The 11,280-nt window shown below is 44.0% G+C and overlaps 2 protein-coding genes across 2 annotated transcripts in view; one reads left to right on the top strand and one right to left on the bottom strand.

The window, feature by feature from the left end:
* The window catches only part of LOC310692879 (acyl-coenzyme A synthetase ACSM3, mitochondrial-like), a 180,227-nt gene that overhangs the window by 83,872 nt on the left and 85,075 nt on the right, over positions 1-11,280 (top strand). The window lies entirely within an intron of this gene.
* PDILT (protein disulfide isomerase like, testis expressed) overlaps positions 4,126-11,280 on the bottom strand; it is a 24,023-nt gene continuing 16,868 nt past the window's right edge. The window contains exons 8-11 of the mRNA XM_083474373.1: positions 8,508-8,628; positions 7,441-7,622; positions 4,663-4,740; positions 4,126-4,317 (exon numbers count right to left, since the gene is read on the bottom strand). Of these exons, the coding sequence (XP_083330499.1) occupies positions 4,246-4,317; positions 4,663-4,740; positions 7,441-7,622; positions 8,508-8,628 (453 nt within the window). The 3' untranslated portion in view covers positions 4,126-4,245. The remainder of the gene's footprint in view (positions 4,318-4,662; positions 4,741-7,440; positions 7,623-8,507; positions 8,629-11,280) is intronic.

The following is an 11,280-nucleotide window of genomic DNA, read 5'->3' as shown; positions in this document are numbered from 1 at the left end:
ACGAGTGATCTGCCTTGCAGTTTTGCCCCGTTGTTTGACATTTCCCTATGATTATTTTACAATAAATAATAAGGGTCACAGACACCGTTTGAAGAAGAGAGCAAAAAGAAGCACCAAGCTCATTTTTCAAAAAATAAAATAAAATAAATATAAAATAAATGTTTGGCATTTCACATATCATATGATTTCCCTTTCTCTGCCACCCAAGAGCGCAACTCAATCTTTTGCCCCAACAACCTTGTGGTTACCTTCAGAACAGAAGCCAGTGGGAGTCAGCAATGCCAGCTTGCAAACAATGATGCAATATTTTAAAAAAGAATAGGGAGTGGAATAGTTAGCTTGCTTCTCTTTTGCATGGACCATGCCTGGACCTTGGCTAACTCATTGAAGTAAATATTGGTCTTTGGAACAAAGCAATCTCAAAGCTGCCTTGGGATACTGAAGAGCTTTCAAAGAATTGATTGATTCAGTAGCCGCAATTAAACAAAGAAAGGCTTGACTGTACATTAAGAAGTGTCAAGTAATTGGAGTTTAGCCACTCAAGATCTTACATCACTTCACCTGGAGACTGTTTGCTTCTTTCAAGGACTACTTCTCATCAGCAAATGCGGCTCCATTAAGGTGAGTGAAGCACTGCCAACCTCTGCTGCCCTCAACCAGCCCTTGCTTGCCTGTCTTCTTTCTTACAACCAATCAGGAGGTGGCTCTCTCTGTCCTTGGCTCTGGCTCCATCCACTCTTGGTCTCCCTGCTTTCCACCCCACCAGTCCCAATGTGTACCAGCCACCACTGCTCCTGATCCCCGACTCCCCCTTAAAAACCCATGCACATACATTGCCCCAAACTCAACCCATCCAACCTGCTCAACTTTCATAACAGCATAGAAGGGAGCCTGGAGGTCACTTCAGCTAATGTAGGGATCTCAACTAAAGCATCCATCACAGATGGCCATCTAACCTCTGCTTTAAAACCTCCAAGGAAGGAGAGTCCACCACTTTCCGAAGGAGTCTGTTCCACTATCAAACAGTTCTTGCTGTCAGAAAGCTATTCATGATGTTTAGCTGGAATCTTCATTGGTTTGGGTCCTACCCTCCAGAGCAGGAGACAACAAGCTTGCTCAATCTTCCATGTGACAACCCTTTAGCTAACCCTTTTTGAAGATGGCCGTTGCTTTCTTCTCAGTCTCCTCTTTACCAGACTAAACATGCCCAACTCCCTCATAAGGCTTAGTTTCCAGACCCTTGATCATCTTGGTCACCCTCCTCTGCACACGTTCCAGCTTGTCAATATCCTTCTTAAAATGGTGGTGCCCAGAACGGGACACAGGACTCCAGGTGGGCTCTGACCAAGGCAAAATACAGTGGAACTATGAGTTCCCTTGATGTGGACGCTAGACTTCTGTTGATGCAGCCTAGAATAGCATTAGCTTTTCTTATTGCTGGTTCACCCTGTTTCAGAAGGCTGTTTAAGAACATTATCATCCTGATCATTATTAAATCATATTGAAACAAACACCCATTTGCTACTATGTATAGGAATTTTCACAATAGTCCCTGTGTGTTAAGGAAGGGAATGGAGTTTTTATTTATTTAATGCCTTGATTACCCACCTTTTTCTCCAAGGAGATCAAGGTGGTATATATGGTTCACCCCCCTCATTTAACCTCAACAATAACCCTGTTAGGTAGGTTGGGCTGAGAGGCAGCGACTGAACCAAGGTCATCCAATGAGCCTTCATGACCAATTGGGGATTTGAACCCTGATCTCACAGGTCCCAATCCGACCCTCTACCAGCCTTTCTCAACCTTGGATCCCCAGATGTTTTTGGCCTACAATTTCCCATCATCCCTGACCACTGGCCCTGTGAGCTAGGGATCATGGGAGTTGTAGGCCAAAAACATCAGGGGACCCAAGGTTGAGAACCACTGCCCATGGGTAGGCAAACTAAGGCCTGGGGGCTGGATCTGGCCCAATCGCCTTCTAAATACGGCCCGCAGATGGTCCAGGAATCAGCATGTTTTTACATGAGTAGAATGTATGCTTTTATTTAAAATGCATCTCTGGGTTATTTGTGGGGCATAGGAGTTGGTTCATTTTTTAATTATTATTTTTTTCAAAATATAGTCTGGCCCTCCACAAGGTCTGAGGGACAGTGGACCGGCCCCCTGCTGAAGAAGTTTGCTGACCCCTGCACTCCAACCACTATGCTACATTGTCTGGCTGTTCCAGTTGTCACTACCAATGCTCTTGGCAGTCACATCCAGGCTGAGCATGCATTCGGTGTGCTTGTGATGGGGCTCCATGCAAAGGGAAATCCTGGACCAAGCATTGATATGTGGACAGAAGATGTCATAGCTGCCAAGCATGGGGTGGCAAGGTACACAGCTAGTCTGAGCATTCCTGCACCCCCCTCACACTGTGGGGAAGGAAAAGGAATATATTTTCAGTGGCCATTTCTCCCAACACACACATTTTGCATGTGCCTGTTTTCCCAATGTACATACAGTTCACATTTTTGCAAAGCAGCTTCCTCTAATATAATGCATTTTGGTATGCTATTTTTAGTATTATATGTGCTTTTGTGCGCACTTCACTCTAGTATATGCATTCTTTGTGCACATTACTTGGCTGGAGAACTGCGTTTTAAAATTAAGGGGGGGGAAGCAATTTTGAGAAGAGGATGGTGTTTTGGTTTGTCCCTTTTTAAAAATATGTGGATTTGGTAGGTTTGCTTTTAAATTAAAATGGGATCAAATTTCTTGCCATCTGTGGTTACACAAGGGAGGATGTAAGGCATCTTACATATTCAAAGTTCCTAGAAAAACCTGCATCTTTAATTCAGCTTCTGCATCTTGCCATTTCATCTTCAGTTCAATCTATTCAACTCACTGGCAGCCCGACTTGCTGGTTATCTATGCAGGAGCTGAATAAACGAGATGACTATAATTCAGTGCACCGTAGAGTAGGAGAAGGGCAGGCTTTCGGCTTATGGGCTCTAACCTTTTCCCAAAAATTCCAGGGTCACCTGGAGCCAGGTTCAAATGGCAAAAGTCACATCCACACCACTGTGATGCAGCTTTAAACACCCACAGCTTTCCCCAAAGAATCTTGGAAAGCTTATAGTTTGTTAAGGGTGCTGAGAGCTGTTAGGAAGCCCCTATTCCCCTCACACAGCTGCAATTCCCAAAATGCAAGAATTAAAACTGCAAATGCTTGAGTTAATATGAAGTGCAAACTGGGCATTTGAGCTGTGCCAACAGAAAAGCTTCATCAGAGCAGCCTGCAGACCTCTTTCTACGGGACGGGACACTTTCCTGGGTCTGCTTTGGTTAGCAACAAGGAAGCTGAGTTAAAGAGACTCAAAATCTATTCCAGTGGCAGCTGAGGTTCATTGGGACCAGTGGAGCAAAAGGCGGGGAGATCAGCAGTGTGTGGAACCAGAGCCAATAATAATAATATTAATAATTTATTATTTATACCCCGCCCATCTGGCTGGGTTTCTCCAGCCACTCTGGGCGGCTCCCAACCGAATATTAAAAACACAACACAGCATTAAACATTAAAAACTTCCCTAAACAGGGCCACCTTCAGATGTCTTTTAAAAGTAAGATAGTTGCTTATTTCCTGATGGGAGGGTGTTCCACCAGCCAGGCACCACTACCAAGAAGGCCCTCTGCCTGGTTCCCTGCAACCTCACTTCTCACAGTGAGGGAACTGCCAGAAGGCCCTCGGAGCTAGACCTCAGTTTCTGGGCTGAACGATGGAGGTGGAGATGCTCTTTCAGGTAAACGGGTTGAGGCCGTTTAGGGCTTTACAGGTCAGCACCAACACTTTGAATTGTGCTCAGAAATGTATTGGGAGCCAATGTAGGTCTTTCAGGACTAGTGTTATTTAGTCTTGGCTGCCTCTCCCAGTCACCAGTCTAGCTGCCGCATTCTGGATTAATTGCAATGACAGGCAGAGTCATGTCCTGATTGGTTGGCATTAAGAAGAGAGGCAGGTGGGGGCTGGCTCAGAAAAGACAGAGGTGGATAAGCCAGTTCTCCATTCTCCATCATGGGCCAATCTCCACTCATGCTGAGAATGAGCATCACTGAGCCAAAACACACACAATCAAACCAGTGCACTTCTTTCTCTCGTCTTTATTTGTTTGAATACCTTCTCAAATCCCCATGATCAGGTCAAGATTCTTGTAAACAACTCTACCATCCTTCAAAAATCAATGTTATCCGTGCTTTAAGGAAAACCTAGAGCTCTTCCTTTTGCACAGTTCTTTCGTTCTCCTTCTCAGGGTCTTCTTTCTTGGCTTTGGATGAGTCCTGATAAACAATCAAATAAAAAAGTAAGTTATGCAACAAAGACTCTTCATAACAAGTTAGCGTTAGAAGAAGCAGCAAACTGGCCAGGCTGGACTTACAACCTGGGGGTGGGCCCATGGCCTTCTGTGAAGGACATGGGCCCCACTGGATTCAAGAAGTCTTACTTCTGAGTAGACATGCTTAGGACTGTGCTATAAGTTCTGAGCCACACATTAGCACAAGAGGTGTGGATCAGGTAATTTCACATTGTGAATCCACAAAGACAGGATTCCTCAGGCATGGGTACATGAATTCATTGTGTGCAAGACAATCCTAAAACCACCTTACCTTAAATGTATACCTTACCTTCTTTCTTGCCTTAATTTGTTCTTCTAAGAATTTAGCAAAAGCATCGAGATTGTGCTCGCCTTTGTATGGGACAACCTTTGAGGAGGAAAAAACAGGGGGGAGAGGTGAATGGAACAGTTAATTTTCTGTTATTTTGTGGACTCATAGGGCAACTTGGTATCCTTTAAGACAGATATTGGGTTGTATACTTGGAGTAGACTCATTGAAGTTAATGCACATTACTAACTTTGGTTTATGAATTTTGCTCAAGGTAGGACTTAGCTGGATACAGCCCATTGTTCCAATGCTTATGAAGGTCCCAATCCATATTGGCATTCTGCTGGCTTTTGAAGACATTTCCCTTGAACTCTCAACCTGAATCTTCTGTTTTAATTAATGGGATTGTTTTTTTATTTCATATCTTGATTCAAAATGTCATCCAAGTGAATCTGAACTTAGACAAAAACCTGCTCTTTGATCTGAAGAACTACCATGAAGAAAACTGCTTACAATATCTTAAGAGGTGTCCAAATGCTTAGAGAACAGACAAAGAGACAAACAACTTTCCCAAATATATGGTAGATTATGGTGGTGGTGGTTGTTATTATTCAGATTTAAGTTACAGGGTAAATTTTGGTTAAACATTATGATAATTATTTCTGAAGGCAGGAGCAGTTCAAGAATGAAACCAATTATTGATTGGGAAGGAGAGGGGCTCTTTTACACTAGTAATCTTCAAACAGACTGGACATCTATTTGATGGGGATGCTCTCACTCTGGACTAGAGATGGGAAGGCCTGGGAAAAACCTGGGAAAATTGGGGAAGGACCAGGTTCCCCCGCCCCATTTTTTCCCCTAAAGCCCATTTTTCCGGGGAAAAATATTTTTAAAATAGTTTGATATAGTTCGAATATTCTGCACACTCTCCCCCCCCCCCATTTTTCCTGGGAAAAATGGCTTTGGGGAAAAACCTGAAAAAACCTGTAGACCTTTTATGGAGCTTAAATATTGAGGTGGACCTTAACTTTATTTGCTGTTGGTGCTAAGGGGCAAATCTGATTATTTTTTATGTTGATGGTTTCTTGCTTTTGAGGGAAAGGGGGTGGTTACCTGTTTTATTGCAAGCATAATGCTCTATCCACACTGTGTTTCACACAATTTGTAAAACTACTCCACACTTAATTTCTTTTCAATTTTTCCAAAATTTCCATTTTTTCCCGGTGGGAAACGTTTTTTCCCTCATGGCTTCAAAATTTCCGGAAATTTTACATCTCTACTCTGGACTGCCTGCATCAAGCAGGAAATTGGACCCAGTGGCATACAAGTCCTGCCCCACCTTCCAAATCTGTGATTTGATTATTTTATTCCAGTGCATGGCCAATTGAGAGAACTAATGGCAACACATCCCAGCTGCCAGCCTTCTCAATTAGTATTCCTAGAGGGTGAAAACACATCAGTCCAGGAGCAATGCAAAACAAGAAAAGGAAATGCATTTATATTCCAAAAAGAACCAAATGCCCCAGGCTTCTGTAAACAGACGCATTTTTACGCCACCTAAATGCTCAGGGCTCCCTCTTCGGTTCATTAGAATCTGGGCATACACACACAGCACCAGAGTACCTTCCTAAGAGATTAAATGAGGACAAATGTCTTTGAATGTAATTTATGTGTGGGGAATAGGGGGAGAGAGGAGGGGGAAAAATGAAAACCTGAGTAATGTCTTAATTATAAAAGAGTGCCATTGAATTGAATTACTTGGCTCCAGAGGTGATGTTCTCACTTCAGTTAGATTATCCATCCAAATGGTGGCGTACAACCATTTGTTTGATGTATTTTTTATTATTTGTGACCTCCTTTGTTGTAAGACTAATTCCATGGTTGTTGTTTTTTTTGAAAAGCACAAGAGAATGGTGGGTCTGAAACATAATCGGGAAGAAGGCGCCAGAAGTTTCGGTTGCACCCAGAAACGTTTCAAGCATTGCTTGAGATATTAAGTGCCCGTTCAGATGTGAGGGAATGCTGAATTCATTTCCTGAATATAATGCTAGTGCTTCTGTCCTGTTTCCTAATGCTTTTCACATTGCAGTATTCTCCTACTGGTTTCTCTGTTTTGTGATTCTTGATGTCAAAAGGCCAAACCTTACGCCAAAGAATAAACGGACATAAATCTGACATCAAGAATCACAAAACAGAGAAACCAGTAGGAGAACACTTCAATCTCCCAGGACATTCTATACAAGATCTCAAAGTAGCTGTTTTACTACAAAGGAATTTCAGAAATAGACTGGAAAGAGAAGCTGCTGAATTGCAACTCATTACCAAACTTAAAACCATGGAGAGACCTGGTCTGAACAAAGACATTGGATTCTTATCTCATTATACATGACTAAGCCATTTTTCACCTTCTCACCCCTTGCCTTTTCCTGTAAGACCTATTGCAGTCGTTAAGAGTCGTCAACAGGCTCATCTCAGCTATCTGCCAATCTCCCATTCCCACCACCCTTCTGAGTAATACCCCTCCCCACCTTCTCACTATATAGAAGGATCTGGCAACTTCTGTTTCAGTGTATCTGAAGAAGTGTGCATGCACACGAAAGCTCATACCAAGAACTAACTTAGTTGGTCTTTAAGGTGCTACTGGAAGGAATTTTTTTATTTTAGCAAGAAATGTAGTTTTCCTTTGCTTTTGAGTCCACAGAACAACCCCGCTTGTTGCTAGAATTGCATCCCCCCCTCCTATTTCATCACAAGACATCCATTACCCATAAGTACCCAGGAGGGTGGAAAACATCTCACCTCTGTTTCAGATCCTGCAGGAAAGTACCTGAAGAACGGGTACCGTTCCAGGTTGATTAACAGAATGTCATTTGCCGTGAAGTCTATTTTGGCAATGACAACGTTTTTCCGGCTTTCATACAACTTGCCAAATTCGTCCCATACAGGTAGCAGTTTTTGGCAGTCGCGAGACCAGGGTGCATCTGGGATAGAAAACCGAGAATATGCCATTTCAAAATAAATAAATAGTGATGGTCCTGGAACTTATAACACCTTCTAATGGTATAGTCAGCTAGTGAGTGCTGACAGAACTGTAGCCAAAGTTAGACTAAAGGTAAAGGTAAAGGGACCCCTGACCATTAGGTCCAGTCATGGCCGACTCTGGGGTTGCGGCGCTCATCTCACTTTATTGGCTGAGGGAGCCGGCGTACAGCTTCCGGATCATGTGGCCAGCACGACTAAGCTGATTCTGGTGAAACCAGAGCAGCTCACGGAAATGCCGTTTACCTTCCTGCCATTTCCTTCCTGCTATTTATCTACTTGCACTTTGACGTGCTTTCAAACTGCTAGGTTGGCAGAAGCAGGGACCAAACAATGGGAGCTCACCCCGTTGTGGGGATTTGAACCGCCAACCTTCTGATTGGCAAGTCCTAGGCTCTGGGGTTTAACTCACAGTGCCACCCGCGAAGTTAGACTACTGAGAAACAAAAGAGAGGTATTGGGATGCACTGGCAAGTTTTTTTAAAAAAATTTAAAAAAACTTTCAAAGGCGAATCCTGGGAACTGTAGTTTGCTAAAGGTGCTGGGATTGTAGCTCTGTGAGGTCAGCAGCCTAAACAAATTACAATTCCCAGGATCCTCGATGGCTGTTAAAGTGGTCCAAGTGTGCATGAAATGTGCGCTATGGGAGTGAAAACTGTTTCCGCTGCAGGCAAGTTTAAACTAGCAGCATTTGCTTGAACATCACATGCCAACTCCATATCAGCTCAGTGTGCCACTCTGCTGCTGTCTTCAATCAAATCAAGTAATTCTTTCCCTGTGAGAGCTCATCCACCAGTCTCCTCTTCAGAAGCGCAAGTGATACTCACAGAACAGGACAAACACGTGGTTCTTCTTATTAAATACAACCCGGTCAAAGTTGCTCCCAACCAGTACTTTCACCGGCTTCTTATCCCAGCCTTCTTGGATTTCCTCGCTGGATTTATGTGGCTAATAAAGGGGAAAGAGATAAGGATGGGTGTCAACAGGGGCTCATCTTTGAAGCTGTGCTGGGTGGTTAAGTGGCTCTCTTTGCTAAAAGTCCTTGGTGAGGCTTATCTGGCTGGCCACATGTTCCCTTTCACTTTAATTACCAGCTGTCTATTTTGTCCCATAGAAGGAGAGCAGAACTACTCACTACAGTAGAGCAATTTGCCAAAATCTCAGGGACATAGGATGATACTTTATACCGAGTCAAACCATGGGTCCATCTATAGCAGCGGTTCTCAACCTGTGGTTCCCCAGATGTTGTTGGACTACAACTCCCATCATCCCTGAGCTCTGGCCTTGCTAACTAGAGGTGATGGGAGTTGTAGTTCAACAACATCTGGGGACCCACAGGTTGAGAAAGGCTGACCTATAGTATTTCAGGCAGACGACATTCCCAGACTTACTGGGAGATACCGAGGACTCGCCCTGAGACCATCTGTGTACAAAATAGATGTTCTATCACTCCATGGCCCTTGGTGAAATTCTGAGTTGACCTTTGCTCCATCTAGTCCAGTATTGTCTACCCTGACTAGCAGCAGCTCACCAGGGTTTCAGGCAGAGTTCTCTCCAAGCTCTCCCTGGAGATGGTAGGGATTGAATCTGGGGATTGAACCTCTGCATACAAGACTAATATTCAGCTACTGAGCTATGTCCCTTCCTTGTTGTAAGGCACCTTCCCCAACCATGTACGGAATAGGGAGTGGATTTCCTTCTACTCTGTTCCCTCAACATCTTCTGATTCAATATGTCTGGCATCCCACTCATCTTAAACAAAAATGCACTATACAATGCAGTCACAGCAAAGAACAAAGCATCAAAACAGTGGCGTCAATTTACATGGTTTTAAGACATTGGTTTTAAAACAAAGTAGAGACATCACCTTGCCAACAAAGGTCCGTATAGTAAAAGCTATGGTTTTCCCAGTAGTGATGTATGGAAGTGAGAGCTGGACCATAAAGAAGGCTGATCACCGAAGAATTGATGCTTTTGAATTATGGTGCTGGAGGAGACTCTTGAGAGTCCCATGGACTGCAAGAAGATCAAACCTCTCCATTCTTAAGGAAATCAGCCCTGAGTGCTCACTGGAAGGACAGATCGTGAAGCTGAGGCTCCAATACTTTGGCCACCTCATGAGAAGAAGAAGATGGAGGGCACAAGGAGAAGGGGACGACAGAGGATGAGATGGTTGGATAGTGTTCTCGAAGCTACCAGCATGAGTTTGACCAAACTGCGGGAGGCAGTGGAAGACAGGAGTGCCTCGTGTGCTCTGGTCCATGGGGTCACAAAAAGTCGGAGACGACTAAACGACTAAACAGCAGCAACAACAACAAAACATTGGCAGGCCATACAGGTTCTCCATAGAAAGGTTTGTGAGGCTGGTGGAAGAACTTTACTTTCTTTCCCTCTTACATATGAAAAAAAAGGGAAACAAGGTTTCATCAAAGGTGTTTTTTTTATAACCCCATCTGCAATTCTTCTGAGCCCAGTTAGTCGTTCTGAACTAGCAATATCCCAAATATTATTGAACCATGTCTCCACCTGGCATTCCACCTGGCATTCCATGCATCTCGAACTCTGGCTGAGGATTTATATAGTTCCTTATCAAGATTTATATACCACTTCATCAAAATATATAGGCAGTTCACATAACGTGGCATGCAATATTGATTAAAAAGAGCAAAAGCAAGACAGACTCTAAAAACAGCAGACATAATAAAATGATCAAGACAGAGATAAACTCAGCAGATATTAAAGACAAATGTACATATTAAAAGTACATGTCTGGAAAAGGCTTGTTACGTGGCAAGGTCCCGACTCCCCCCCCCCCCCAGGTTGAATAAAGACACTTGACAGCAGTATTTTAGGTTAATGGGCTAAAAAAGGCCACAACTTTATTGGTTACATATTGTGAGCGGTATTGGCTTAGGCATTGGACCTAACCATATCTGACTCCCCGTCTGCAGGGAGTCCGGGAAGGGTTAACCACCAACAGGGGGAGTCCTGCGGATGCTCATCAAGTAGGAGCTTCCCCAGGGTCACCAATAGGGGTCGTGCCTTAGGCCCTAGCCTCTCCAGGCTTTGGACAGGGCAACACCTCCAGAATCCTTTAACGGAATACCCTTCAATGTGCGGGGGAGGTGATGGCGCTACCTCCCCTCCCCTCTTCTCCAGCAATATTCCAATGCCTAACCACCAAACCTTACAAAGTTGTGATGATTTGCTATGAGGTAGGAGAAGACCAAGTAGCTGGTGCCAATTTGCCAAGTCGAAAAGTCTTACCAGGCTCCTCAACAGAGACCAACCAAAGTCCATAGCAAGGTCAAAAGAGATGACAAAATCTAAAGGGTGGGAGGGTGGGAAAACCGGAGCAGCTGGAAGCATGAAAAGGGAAGAGCTTCCTACTGCGTCCTGCTTAAATCAAGCAGGCCACACCCCCAGACAAATCAGATTGGTCGTCTGGGCAGTGACACAAATGGGAATCTCCCCAATCACGCAGGGCTGACCACACCCCTGCGCACATGAAGGGGTCGTGAGTGCCCGCAACCCCACCTCCTCCTTAAGGCGGAAGTGGCTTTGAAACCTACTAACCAACCAACAACAGCATTTTTTAAA

The sequence above is a fragment of the Podarcis liolepis genome (assembly GCF_965112155.1).
Source record: "Podarcis liolepis genome assembly, chromosome: 14".
Lineage (NCBI taxonomy): Eukaryota > Metazoa > Chordata > Lepidosauria > Squamata > Lacertidae > Podarcis > Podarcis liolepis.
This window is presented reverse-complemented; position numbering and strand designations above follow the sequence as displayed.